Source organism: Ursus maritimus, unplaced genomic scaffold (genome assembly GCF_017311325.1).
Source record: "Ursus maritimus isolate PB19 unplaced genomic scaffold, ASM1731132v1 scaffold_23, whole genome shotgun sequence".
Taxonomy (NCBI): domain Eukaryota; kingdom Metazoa; phylum Chordata; class Mammalia; order Carnivora; family Ursidae; genus Ursus; species Ursus maritimus.
This window is the reverse complement of record NW_024424786.1, coordinates 45263117-45277639: the sequence shown is the minus strand read 5'-3', so window position 1 is coordinate 45277639 and position 14523 is coordinate 45263117. Positions and strand designations below refer to the sequence as shown.

The 14523-nt window shown below is 53.7% G+C and overlaps 1 protein-coding gene across 1 annotated transcript in view; it reads left to right on the top strand.

The window, feature by feature from the left end:
- The window catches only part of KCNQ1 (potassium voltage-gated channel subfamily Q member 1), a 334785-nt gene that overhangs the window by 234211 nt on the left and 86051 nt on the right, over window positions 1-14523 (top strand). Inside the window, exon 12 of the mRNA XM_040639632.1 lies at window positions 11307-11382. Within this exon, the coding sequence (XP_040495566.1) occupies window positions 11307-11382 (76 nt within the window). The remainder of the gene's footprint in view (window positions 1-11306; window positions 11383-14523) is intronic.

The following is a 14523-nucleotide window of genomic DNA, read 5'->3' as shown; positions in this document are numbered from 1 at the left end:
TCGATAGATTTACTGTAATTCTGGTAAAAACCCAGCAGGCTTTCTCGTGGGACTTCCTGTGACGAGCCCCAAATGAGCCCAGAGCCGAGAGTAACGAAGACCTTCTCAAGGAAGCGGGAAGTCTTTCCCTCCAGGGGTCAGGATTGGGGTGAGGCTGGGCTGTGGGTGCGAGGGTTGACACTCAGCCGGGCGGACAGAGCAGGGAGCCCGAGTGGGAGGCTCTGGGGTGTGCTGGTGGCACCTGGGCCACAGTGACAGGTGGTTATCCACAACGGAAGAGGCGAAGGCGCCTGCCTCACACCATTTACAACAACTCAGATACAATCCTTCTAACTCTCGAAACACGCGGGCTACTTAGTATCTATCGAAACGGGGCGTTCAGAGCTCTCTCTTGGACAAGACCCCAACACGCTATGACAGAAGAATACTGACAGAGTTGTCGCTAGAAAATAAGAGGTCCTGTGCCTCAAAAGGCACCTGAAGGACAGGGAGGCGATTTGAAACTAGGGTTTGCATTCGTTTTTGGTGTTGCTGCGACCAGTTACCCCAAACCCCGTGGCTCAGGACAGCCCACACCGGTGGTCTCTGGGTCCCACAGACCCGAAGTCAGACACAGTGTGGTGGGTCTGAAAGGGGTCTCAGGGCTGGCTCCTCCTGGCGGCCCCCCAGGAGAGCCACCACCGGGCCTTGTCCAGCTTTGGGGACACCTACCCCCGTCGGCTCGCGGCCCCGGCCTCCTCCCTCACAGCCAGGACGCTGCCGCGGTCTGCTCACAGCTCCCTCTAGCCACAGCGGAGAAAGCTTCTCCGCGTGTAAGGATTCCAGCAGCTCACGGGCCGGAAGGCGAGTCCGGGATAATCTGTCCATCTCACGGTGCTTAATCTTAATCACATCTGTGGTCCCTTTGCCTAATAAGGTGACATATTCACAGGTGCAAGGGTTAGGACATCTTTCAGAGAGCCTCTCTCTGCCTGCACAGGAGCAGGTGTTCCCCACACGCGAACCGGCAGAGAACTGGTAGCGGGGCCTGGGTGGTTCCATGGCTGTGTCTGCCTTTGGTTTAGGTCATGATCTCAGGGTCCTGGGCTCGAGCCCTGTATGGTGCTCCCTGCTTAGTGGGAAGTCGGCTTCTCCCTCTCCTGCTGCTGCTCCCCCGGCTCACGCTCACTCTCTCTCTCAAATAAATAAATAAAATCTTAGAACAACAACAAAAACAAAGAACTGGTAGGTAGGCAGGTAGGTAGAAATTCAAATAAGGCCCCAAGTAGCAAAACAGAAAAGCGGCCCAGAGACGCGCTCAGCCTTCCGGCCAGGGAAGCGCCCGGGGCCAGGTGGGGCGCGAGGCCCTGTTCACACTCATTTTGTTGGCGTGAGTGACGCAGGCCTATCACTGGGGGTGCAGGCAGGGCTGTGGGGCGCAGGGTCTCCCGCGCTGCTGGGGAGTGCACGGTGAGACCGGATTCGAATCCACACGGCCAATGACCCAGCGGTCGCGTGCCTGGGTGACACCGGAGGAAACGCCAGGCCGCGCCCAGCCCGAGGGTAGTCGAGCGTTGCCACGGTGCCCTCCACGAGCCGGACGCCTGGCCTCCAGCCGCACGCCTGTCACAGGAGGAGAGCGAAGGGACTCGGCATATCTACACAACGGAGCATTTCCCACTGGTCCGAACAAACGAGCCGAGTGACATACGGGGAAAAGCGTAATGCATTTTCATAAAGTCTAAATCACTAAAACACAAAATATATGCCGGGGGGGGGGGCTACATGTCATTTGATAAAACGACACCAACAGGAGAGCAAGGATATGAGGGACACAGATCTGGAAGGACGGCCACCCAGGGGGTGAGGCAGGAGGGTGACTGGGTTGGGGGCTGTCGGGTCTAGCTTTTATTTTGAGCTCTGGATTCCTGGGGTTTCTCAATATTATTTAAAAAACCACAACTAATTATGCAACAATGTGTAAAGAACGACCCACCACCACCAAGTGATGAGCCAAGCCGGTTCAACGTTCAAAAATCAACTACCGGGGCGGCGTCACATGGATGGCTAAGGAGGGGGCGTCACAGCCTATCAGGTGACGGGAAGGAAGCGCTTGACAAAATCCAGCTCCCACCTGGTCCTTGTCTCCGCGGAAAAGAGGGGTTCTCCTTTCTTAGGGCAGAGAGGAGGGGGTGGACTGCGTCACCGCCCCCCCCCCAAGGCCCTGGCCCTCCAGCCTTCCCAAAGCAGGGTGGGGGGGCCAAAGGCCTAGACGGCGGCCCAGCCTGGGCAGGCGGACACCCAGCCTGCAGCCTCAGCACCACGGGGCCCAGGGCCCGGGGTCTCCTGCAGGGTCTCCAGCCTGCATCCTGCCGCCTGTCCCGCCTTCCTGTTCCTGCGTCAGAACCCCCAGGAACGGGCACGAGGCCACCACCTTCCCAGACCAAGCCCAGCACAGAGAGAAGAGAAAACCTTCCTCGAGCAGAGCCAGACAGGCCGGTCCCTTGCAGACCAAGGAGTCCTTTGCCTCCAGCAGGGAGGCCGGCAGACAGGGCTGTCCCCAGCGCAGGGACGAGCCCAGCGGAGGCCTGAGCGGCGCTGGGCCAGGCCCTGGCACCCCAGCCCTGGCTTTCTGTCGGCCGGGCTGGTGCTGCGTGGTTGCGAAGGCCATAGCTTTGTTCTGCGGAGCTGGCCGAGGTGAGGGTGGTGGGTGGCAGCTTCAAGAAGTCACTGGAGCGGTCACCGGCCATGGCTTTTGCTTGAGCGAAGCAGGATCTGAGGAGCCCTGAGCAATCTCCCTGGGCATCAGGCCACGGCCGGTGTCCATAAAGCCCCAGGCCTCCACCTGCTCCCATGTCTTTGGAGGTGATTGAAAAGACTCAGGGACATGAGGCCAGGGTGACGTCCCCTCCCATCTCAGGCCTGGGTGAGGGGCTTCGTGAGGCCAGTGGCCCCCACCCTAGAATGGGGAATCTCTACATCCTGGGGCCTCCCAGAGGCCGTGTCAGCTCTGCCTCCGAGCCCGTGCTCACGTGTGTGCATGGCACGTGTGCACAAGTGCGTGTGTGAGTATGTGTGCGTGAGCTGCTCCTGCACAGAAGGGTCCTATTAACACGCAACATGTTGGTGCGGGGGTCGACACAGAAGCCAGGGCCAGCCTCTGCGTCCGCGGCTCCCTGCCCCACTGCCCCCGGCTCACCTGCTCTGTCGTGGGGACACAGCACTTTGGGCAGAAAGCCAGCGAAGCCTGGGGCATCCAATGGGTCTGTGTATCGGGGCCGATCTCCAACCGGCCCTGCACCCAAGCCAACATCACCTGCAGGTCAGAGTGGCCGCCCGGCACTGGGGGGGCCAGCTGCTGGCGGTACCGTCCTCAGGCTCCGCCTGTCCCCGCCCAGGCTGCCCACAGCGGGGCAGGCAGAGCCCTGTGCCCAGGCCAGGCTGAGGTGCCCTCAGATCCTGAAGGTCCCCCAAGCGGCCCCCAGCCTTCCTCTCCCCACTGTGTCGTCAGCACCATGGAGGAGCCAATAGCGCCCACTGGCCCGGTCCCACGCTCCCCAGGCCCAACACCCCCAGTCTGTAGGCCTTCCCTCCACCTGCTGGCTGGGAGCTCAGCTTCAGGAGGCCTTCCAGACTGGCTGTTTGGTTTGGGGCTGAGCATGGGCCCTGCACCCTGTAGGGACTGGAGGATGCTTGGGAAGCGGGTGAAGGAGGGACAAAGGCTCTGTGTGTGTCTCAGCCTCAGTCACGAGGGCCCGCACCTGAACCACCCTAAGAAGCCGGCTTATCCTTCTCCTGTGCCTCCAGGAAGATTCCTCAGCCTTATCCACGTGGCACCCCAGCCTCCCTGGTGCAATGAGGCCTTCTATGGCCCTGAGATCCCCTTTTTGGAACGGGAGCCCCCGTGGGCCTGGCTGATGGCTGGCGGCTGGCCAGCCTGACAGCCAGGGTGCAGCTGAGAGCTTCAGAGCCCTGTTGTCCTCCGCTGGGTGTCCTCTCCTGTCCATGGGGTGCCACGCCTTCTCTCTGCTGAGACTGGACTTTACAGGCCCCTTTCCCAGCTGGAGCCCCACGGAGGCACAGAGGGTCCTTGCCCAGCGATAGGGGCCCTGACATCACCAGACGCCCGCCCCCAGGGGCTTACCGGCCAGCCCAGGTGGCCAGGGCGGGGTCCCGCGTGGGAGTCCACAGCCTGTTCTTTCATACTGCTGGATGATATCCCTTAAAGGAGCACAGCACCGTCTGCTTCTCCGTGCTGCTGTAGTCAGACATTTGTCGCTTTGAGTTTTATTTCCTGTGAGTAAAGCTGCCATAAATGTCCTTCTACTGCCTTTGGTGGATGTGTGCACCGATTTCTCTGGGGCGTGTATCTGGAAGAACAGATGCTGGGCCCGGACATGGGCCCATCCATGGCCACCGCCAGGCAGCTCTCCGGCGTGGTCGAACCAGCCCGCGCTGCCACCAGCACCACACGTGGGTCCGTCGGGCCACATCGTCTCTGACGCTCGACACGGTCGGTCTTTTTCATTCCGGCCATGGCAGCGAGCACGTGTGAACATGTCATTTTGGTTCTGATCAGTGTTTCCCCGAGGAGTAACGGTGTTGAGCACTGGCTCACGGGCGCGTGGACGTCCTTTGTTGGTCAGGTGCCCGTTCAAATCTTTGGTCTATTTTTTTTTTTTTCAGATCATGTAGTCTTTTCCTTATTAGTTTGTGGGAATTCTTTATATATTCTGGATACAAGTGCTTTACCAGAAAATGTCCTTTCGTAGCCTGTAGAGTGTCTGTTCATTCTCTTAATGATGTCTTTCGATGTAAAGAACCTCTTAACTTCGAGGAAGCCCCGTTTATCGAATGGTTCCCTTTTATAGTTAGTGCCGCTTGTGTTTGGTTAAATCGTGGCCTTTCCCGAGGTCGCAGAGATAGTCTGCTGTTCTGTTCTCCAGCCTTGATTGCCTTTGCCGTCCTGTAGGTCTCTGCCCTCGTTGGAATTACTTCTGTAACTGACGTTTAGCAGGGACCCACAGCTCATGGTTTTCTCGTACGGATGTCCAATTTGTCCCAGGGCCATTTATTGAAAAGAACATTCTTTCCCCAGTGGACTGAAACAGTGCATTTGTCATAAACCAAGTGACCACGCATATATGTATTTTCACCTTTGGGTGTTCCACTCTTTTCCACTGACGCACTCATCCGTCTAATCTAACGTCACCTTATTAATAGTGCGACCTAAGGCTGCCTCCGGTGATACCCAGCGTTCATCCCTGACGCTTGACAATGAGCCTTGAGCTCTGTCCTCCAACTTCGTTCTCCAAAATTGTCTTGTCTGCTCTTAGCTCTTTGCTTTTCCATAAATATTTTAGAATCAGCTTGAAATCCCCCCCCCAAAAATATTAAAAAAGAAAAGCATTCAGACACTGATTGGAGTCACATTGAATCCATAGCTCAAACTTAGCACCTTAGAAATGTTAAACCCTCCAACTTACGCACATTATATCCTGAATTAATTGAGGGCTTCTTTCCTTTCTTTCAGTAATGTTTGGTACTTTTCTGTGCAGAGACCTTGCTTGTCTCCAGTAGATTTATTCTCAGGCGTTTTATGGTTTTTGATGCTACTGTTATTGGTGTCTTTTTGTTTTATTCCCTACTTGTTACTAGCATATAGAAGTACCAATGATGTTTGTATGTTGTCTTTGAAACTGATGTTCTTGCTAAATTCATTTATTAGTCAAAGAGTTTATCTGAAGATTCTGAAGATTTTTTTTTAACATCTATGATTATGTCATTTGCAAGTAACAGTGGTTTTATTTTTACCCTGTCCCGTGATTCTGTCTTTCGTTTCCTTTTCCTTCCCTTGACACACTGGCTGAGACTATCAGGACAACATCAGGTAGAAAGGGAGACCAGGGACAACCCTGCATTTCTCCCTCTCTCGAAGGAAAGGCACCTAATATTTCACTGTTGAGTGTGACGTTTGCTCTCCTGGGTTTTGTCTTGTTTCATGTTTGTTTTCTACGTAATAGAATTCCCTTCTATTCCTGCTTTCCTTGGAGTCGGGTTTCTAATTAGGAAAGGCTCTTGAGTTTTATCAGATGTTTCTATGCATCTTTTGAATTGATTTTTTGTTTTTCCTTAGACTTATTCTGTTGACTTTATTCTGTGATTATAGAACAAATACAACTTATTCTTAACTTATTCTGTGGCCAGTTATGTGGGTTTATTTTCAGATGCTGATGCAGCCTTGGATAACTGAATTAAACCTCATCGTTCACATGTCTTTATAGACAGCATTGGGTTTAGTTTGTTGCTGTTACGGGCAGGACATTTGCCTCTGTGTTTACGAGAGAGATCAGCCAGTGATTTTTCCTTCTTGAAATATCCTGTCCGGTTTTGATATAAAGGCTATGCCGCGTCATAAAAATCCCCAATAAGATTTATATAAATCCGGTATTGATTCTTCCTTCAATGTTAGAAGAATTTACTGGTAAAATCACCTAGACTTAAGGTTTTGTTAGTTTGCTTTGTGCAAACATCATTAAAATTCCTAATTTAATTTATGTGGTTAATATTGGGAAATCTGGATTTTTTTATTTCTTCTTATGTCTGCTTTTATATATTATGTTTAAGGAATTGATATATTTTAACCAAACTATCCAAATTACTTTTGTACATAATGTCCTCTGAATAGAGCTTTTAACTCCTGGGGTCTGTAAAGGTGTTCCGTTTCTGATGCCTGACATTGGTGATTTGCCTCCCCTCGTCCCCCAGTTACTCTTGCCAAAAGTTGTCAATTGCATTAGTTTCTTTAGAGAATCAAAATTTGGCTTTGTTGATGTTTTTAATGTAATGTTCATTTTTTTTATTTCATTGAGTTGTATTGTGTATTATCTCTTTCTATCTACTTTCTTTGAGTTTAATTTGTTTTTTTGTTGTTTTTTTTTTTAACTTCTTGAAAGAGAGTTTGGCCTCCCTCTTCTCTAATGTATACATTTAAGGTCATAGGTTTTCTCTAAGCACTTACTTCATGGTACCTCAACCAGTTATTTAGCTGTGATACATGACCTTTTTATTATTATCCAACTTAAAATACTTCCTGATTCTTATTAGATTTCTTCTTTGACCTTGGTTCATTTAGATTAATTTCTAAAACACTTAAGGATTTTCTAGTTTTTTTTTTAATCTTATTGATTTTAGTTTAATTTCATTGCAGTCAGAGAACATACATATATGATTGAATTTCTTTGAAATCTGTTGGAACTTGCTTTTAAAGCCCTGTGTATAGTCTGTTCAGGTAAGCGCTCCACGTGCGCTTGGAAAGCTTACGTACGCCTCAGCTACTGAGAGCCGTGTTCCATAAATGTCGATTAGGTCAAGTCGCTACTCATGTCGTCCAGATTGTCTCTCTGTTGATGGTTTGCCTACTTTTCTACCCGTTACTGACGGAAGTGTATTCAGATCTCCCACTGTGATTGTGCACGTTCTTTTTTACCTTTTCGTTCTGCCCGTTTTGCTTTATATATTTTAAGGTTATGTTTTTAGGTACATACAGATTGAGAATTGATATCTTCTTACCAGAGTGCCAGCGTTTTTAAATTATGAGATATCCGTCTTTGTCTATGGTTATATTTAAAGTTTACTTTGTATGATGCAGTTTCCCTACACCAGCTCCCCTTGGGCTACACCGTGATAGACATTTTGCTGTCAACCTTTCTATGTCTTTATATTTGTGTGAAGATTTATATATAGATTTATAAGCAACATCAAGTTGCCTTTTGAACCCTGTCTGACCGTGTCAATCCTTTCATTGATACGCTTTGTCCCCTTGTAGTGCACGCACTCTGCTGCCTTTCACTCATCCCTCCTTTGTCCCATCCCTTCTTTCTTATCTCCTTTCCTGCTCCTTCTGGATTAGTCAAATAGTGATCCTATTTCGTTTTTATTCTCTGTTAACTTGTTGCTTTTACATATTTTCATTATTCAATCAGTGGTTGACACCTTGACTCATTAGGGTCGACCTCAGATTAGCACTTCCACCATTTCCCCGACAGCACAATGTACTCGCAGCTGTGTGGCTCCGTCCGTGCTCTCTGACTCTTAACGCTGTTTTTATCACGCATTTCTGCTCTGCATATACAGAGGCAGGTATGTATAAGGTTTTAAGTCCATGCAGATTTAGGGTTGATATCTTTCTACCAAACCGACCATTGTTTAAAATTATGAAATACCCCTCTTTGTCTCTAGTAATGTTTCAACCTCATGAAGCATTACCATTACAGTCAATACAAATTTAAACTTTCTCATAAATCTGTCCTTTTATGTGTTCTTAACTCCTTCCTGTATTCTCATACTTCCTTCTGGGATCATTTTTCTCTGCCTGTCCCCTGAATCATTCTTCCAATGCAGTTCTCCTGGCAGTGAATTCTCTTGGTTTTGGTTTCAGCTTCTTCTTTTTTTTTTTATTGTGGCAAAATATACATAACATAAAATGCAGCATCTTAACCATTTTTGTGCACAGCTCAGGGGCCCTAAGCACATTCACATGTTGCGTAGCCGTCCCCACCTTCTGTCTCCAGAAGCTTTTCATCTTGTGAAACTGAACCTCTGTCCCCATGAAACACTAACTCTCCATCCGCCTCCCCAGCCCCTGGCGCCCACCATCCTGCTGTCTGTCCCCATGAATCTTGACGCCTCTGGGGACCTCATCTGAGTAGAATCCTACAGGATTTGCTTACTTTACTTTCTTCTTCATTTTTAAGGGTATATTGGATGGGTCTAGAATGCTAAGTTGGTAGTAATTTTCCTTGAGCACTTTAAAGATGTCACCTGGCAGGGTGCCTGGGTGGCTCAGTCGGTTAAGCATTTGCCTTCAGCTCAGGTCATGATCTCAGGGTCCTGGGACTGAGGCCCGTGTCAGGCTCTCTGTTCAGGAGACCCTGCTTCTCCCTCTTCCTTTGCTCTTCCCCAGTTCATGCTTTCTCTCTCTCTCTGTATATATAAAGAAAGAAAGAAAATCTTAAAAAAAAAAAAAAAAAGATGTCACCTGGCTTTTATCTTTTCTGTTGAAAAGCCAGTCATCAGGATAATGTGTCCTTGTCCCCATCCCCTCCTTCATTCCTTCTGTGACATTCTCCGTGCCTTTAGTCTCGGCAGTGTTACTCTGATAAGCCTGGGGATCCAAAGAGCTGCTTGCATCTGCGGCCTGATGTCTTCCATCATTTTTGGAAAATTCTCAGCCACTGAGCCTCCCTTTCTTCTCCTCTCCTTCTGGGATTCCACGTGTGTAGGAATGCTATCTCCCACATCTTGCGTTTTTTCTGTAAGTTTCATTCTGTTTTGTCTCCATGCCCCCACCCGGCAATTCCCTTCCACTCCACATGCATTCCTTTCTTGCACGTCTCCTCTGCTTTCAAATTCATCTGCTGCATTCTTAATTTCCATTATTGTCCTTTATGTTCTAGAATTTCCATTTTATTATTTTTAATACAGATTTTATTTCTCGGGTGAAATACTCCATCTATCTTCCTGAACCCATTAATCATAGTTATTTTAAAGTCTTGATCTGAAAGCTCTGAAGCAAACCATAGCCACCGTTTGCTCGTGAGTCTGTGGGTCAGCATTTGGGCTGCTCGTCTGGGTGCTCTCAGCTCTCCTCCATGTTGCTCTTCCAGTAACCTGGCTCAGACACATCCGTGTGGCAGCAGCATTCTGACAGGACAACAGAGGGAGCTGCGAGGGCTCTTGTGACCACGGCTCAGACACATGGTCCGCTTCTGCCGTGGCGGGAATGGGCCCCAGCTCTTGCTCGGGGGGCTGCAAAAGATCTGTACCCAGCTTTGATCCACAACAGGCTGCCCTCAGGCCATAACATTTTACATTCCTCCCAGCACAAAATTCACTCACCCCTCCAGGACACCGCAAAGTCTCACCGGTGACAGCATCATGCTCCAGGCCCATTATCTTAGGCTCTGCCATTTTGTCCCCAGCCTCTGCCCAATGCCTGGTCTCCAAAGCAACACCATGTGTTTGAGGATCTTGATATGACAGGACCCCCTGTGGGGTCCTAGCTTCTTTATCTGTCATCTGTTGCTGCTCAGTAAGCCACACCTAAATGTAGTGGCTTAAGACCACAGCTCGTGGTCTTGCTCACGATTCTACGGATCAGCAATTTGGGGTCAGCTCTGTGGGGAGGCTGCCCTGCTGGCTCTGTGTGCGTGTTTGTGCAGATGCGCTCGTCTGGAGACCTACTGGGGCTGAATGGTCGGAGGTGGCCTTACTCACTTGTCTATTGACTGATATTGGCTCTTGGCTGGGGGCGCCTCTGTTCTCCATGCAGGCTCTCCAGCCACCCAGCTCAGGCGGGGTCACATGGCCACATTCCAAGAGCACATCAGTTATACACGGTGTGACTCCCCAGCATTCTTTTTGTCAGAGCAAATGTCAAGGTCAGCCCAAATTCAAGTAGTGGGAAAACCAGCTCTATCTCCTGATGGAGAAGCTACAAGCATTTGGGCCACTGAATCTGCCACACCTCGAGATCTGTTTCTGTGGTCTATTTTTTCCCTTGCCTTTCAAGTCTTTCCAGTGTAAAACTATGTGACGGCTCCATGATATTATCTCCCTACAGGTGATTTGCTTTTCCCCTGGTGTGTGAAAGGGGCGGGGCAGAACACTGTCCTGGCCGAGGTTTGGTCACGTGCAGTCTTGGCGGCCAAAGCCCCACCACTTCCATGTGGGTGTATTTCCTTCGAGACTTTTTTCTATGCATGTCATCGGTCATGTTTCCTTTTTGGTGTTTCTAGAAGGATCTTTGTTTCTAGAAGCATCTAGGTTTCTAGAAGGCACTTGGGAGGGGAGGCAATGCAACCTCCTGACAGAGTGACTCAGGTAGTAATTGTATCCGGTTAATTTGTCCTATAGCCCCCACATTTTCTGAGTGTGTGCCCATGTGTAGGGACATAGAATGTTCCACCTGAACGGGGCCTTGGGTGCCCTCTGTTTGTGCTCCCTCCCCATTATACTGGTGAGGAGCCTGAAGGCCCAAGGGTGGAAAGAAGCTTCCGTGGTTCTGCTGTGCATGAGGGGCACTGCCCATGTGAACCCAGGACACTGACTCCGCACCGTTTCCCAGCAGCAGGCAAGCCAAGGGTCCTTCTGGGATCATCCCATTAATTAAAAGTCTCTTGCCTCCGGCCTGCCCTCCTCCCCCACCAATATGGAGCCTGGAAGTCCTCCATCCCGTGGGGTTGAACATTCTCCACGCCTCCGGAAGTGCTGGGCATGGGATGACAGTCGGGGGGCCACTCACGCCTCTTCTTTCTCCACCGCAGGCTGCGGGAGCACCACCGGGCCACCATCAAGGTCATTCGGCGCATGCAGTACTTTGTAGCCAAGAAGAAATTCCAGGTGAGTCCCACGCTAGGCCCTCCTGCCCTGGGCCAGCCCCGGAAGCCCCTCTCCCACCCACGGCAAAGCCTCCAAGGCCTCCACACCCCGCCATGCCCTAGACGCGACCCTTTACCCGCCAAATACCCCTGAACGACTTCACCACCCGTCTGTAAGACAGCACGCCCTGGAAGGACACGGCTCCAAGGTCCAGCCTAGAGCCAGATGCATGCAGAGCCTCAGGAGCTCACCCTTCTGTCCCCTAATTGACCGGCAGATGATGTGGGAGTGACGGGGAGGGCGCCAAGCCTGCCCTGCATCACCTGGGCAGGAAGTGGGGTCCCCTCAACCCCAGAGCCCTGTCCCCCAGAGTCAGTGCTCTTCGCCCTGTTCTCCCTCCACCCCCAGTGGGAGTCAGAAGAACAGAAGGGTGGTCTGGCCCTGGCTGTGCCCAGGGGGCAGCCCGCCATTACAGGGAGAGGGAAGGGCTCCTCCGTTGGTGGGGCTGGAGCTGGAGGGTTGCTCTTCCCCATTCCCTTCCCGCCAGGGCCGGGTCTTCTGCAGCTGCCCCTCCGAGCCCCTGGAGCCGAAGGTCCCCAGAGAAAGCCAGCAGGCAGCAGGCTCAGCCCCTTCCTTCTGCTGTGGGGACAGTCCTTGGTCTGAGAAGGTCCCTGGCTCAGCCCTCACTCTGAGAGCATATCGACTTCAGAAACAGGGACCTCAGGGGTGCCCATCCTCCTTCCAGAAGTCCTGGCCACCAGTGCCTTTAAAAAGCAAGTGCCCGGTGGAATGGGGGTTGGGGGGCCCCGAGAGCAGTGGCAGCAGCTAGATCCCCGAGCGGGGAAGGTTGGGGGCTGACCCACTCACTTCCCCCACTGGTTCCGGCAAAACGGTGGCGAGAAACGGTGCCCCTGTGTCCTGCTCCAGGCTGTGTCTTCTGTGCCGGCGCTTCAGCAGAGCCCACACCCGCCGGGGCCACAGAGCCCAACTGGACTCAGACACCCACCCCAGGCAGCCCTGGGCCCGTCCCTTCCCATCTGTAGTGGGAACAAGAGACCGGAGTGAGACCGCATCCTTGCATACCTCACGTGGCCTGGCCCGTGGCAGCCCTGGGGCAGCATCTGCCCCAGGGGGGACCACCATTGACACAAGCCTCCAGAGCGCCCCTCGCTGAGGCCCTCCCTGGCCACTGTGCTCCTCCCGCTGACAAGGGCCGCGTGCAGCCCCAGGCTCAGCGGCTGGTCGCTGTCTTGGGGCGGCTCGCACACCGTCCCTCGTGGCGCTCTGCGGCCCGTCTGCCTGATGCCTCCGGGCGGGGAGGCCCTTTACCACCAAACTGGGGCAAGTCGGGCTGAGGGTCCCACCGGGGCCTGGAACTTCTCATTGTCCAAACACACGAGGCATCTAAATGCCATTCTTGGCTGGCATCAGGTCTGCCTGGCGATATCCTGGGGAAAACATGGTGGCCCCAGACACGTAGAGTATCTGCAGTCCGTGGCCTGCCTTCCCTGAGGCCCTGGCGGCCCCGGCAGAGGGGCAGCTTGGGAGGGCGGGGAGCTGGAGGGGTGCTGGAAGGGGAGGGGCCGGCTTCCCAGCAGCACCAGCACCTTCTTGGTGGGGAGGGGGCTGCAGGAACCCCCTGCAGGGGTCTGCTCTGGGCAGCACGGGGGAGGCCCTGGGAAGGGCCAGGATGTAGGGCCCTCACTGGAGAGCAGCCTGGCATTGACCGCTAAAACCCGACATCAACCTGGGAGAGCAGGGGCGTCAGTGGGGAATCTTCTAGGACGGGGATGTCCCCCTGCCTGAGAAGTCAGGCCAGTGGGGCTCCAGAGCGGGGCCCCGCAAGGCAGCCTGTAACCCGCCGCCTGAGGAGCAGCGGGCACAGGGGGGCTGTGCGGGGTGGACAGTGGGCTTGCAGGGCTTAGGGCACCCAGCACCGCTGGCAGAAACCTGAGGCTCCTGGCAGGCCCAGTTTGGGGTCATGTGGGCAGCTCCTGTCAGGACAGAGTTTGTCCTTGGCAGGTGGGTACCCACTGTGGCCAGAGCTGACTTGGGGAGCACCCCGTCCCTGAAATGCAGGCAGGAAAACTGCCCGCAGACATCAGCAGGGGCCCTGCACTTCCTTCCAGGCTGGGGTTCCCCTTTTCTGCCGCAGGACAGAGGCCAGGGTCCTGCGAGCAGCCTGGGAGGCCCTCAGAAGCAGGTCGGGCAAACCTACCTTCCCTGCTTTCTGCCCCATCCCTGCGCCCGAGACCCTCGGGGCCCTCAAATAAAGCAGGTGGGGCCCTTTGAGTGGAGATGTTCCTGAGAGCCTCCCCGTTCGCCCCGGTGGGGTCCGAGGCTCTCGAGGGAGGCGGGGGCCTGGGGCAGCCTCAGCCTCACCAGCTGGCCCTTGTCGCCAGAGGCGGCGTTCCACAGGGAGGAGGGACCCACGGGGGAGCAGCCGCAGAGGAGCGCCTGGCAGTGAGGAGCTCCACCCCAGGCCCAGCTGTCAGGGATGTCTTCCCTTCCCCCACAACAGCCTGTTTGTCTGTCTGCATGCACCCCGACCCCGCCCCCCGGCCTCAGGGGCTGCAGACGTGGCGGGTGGCCCCCTCCTGCCTCGCTGCCTGGCCGATAAGTGCCCGGCCGGCCGCCCCTGTGTCTGGCCAGAGGAGCCAGAGGCTCTTAGCCCTTCGAGTTTGCCTTGAACTCCCATGTCCACTGTCGGTCAGTCTGGACAGCCCTGCATTATCTTGGCTCATCTCAGGCTCCTGCTGCTGCCGCCAGAGGAAATGAGCTCTGGAGAGAAAGCTGAGATGGCTTCTCCCACGGGGCCCCAGGCAGCCCCTGCCAGAGGCCTCCAGGAGCGCGGACCAGGCCCTGGGGGACTAGCAGCAGCAAGATAAGTCTCAGGGCGCCTGGGGCCCCGCCGGGACGTGGTCCTGGGTGTCAGCCAGGCAGCACCGACCCTTCTGTGGTCTGCCCTCTGAGCGAGGGGAGGCAGAGCTCCCGAGCCCCACCCCAGAGCCGGTCCAGCAGCCACCCCTCTCCCGCAGACACACACGCTCGGCACGTGCTCACACCCCCCGCCTCGTGCACGCGCTCCTGCCTTCCCAGAGGCACGTGCTGCTCACCCAGAAGCTCCTGACCACGCAGGTGCCCACATTCACCTGCACTAAT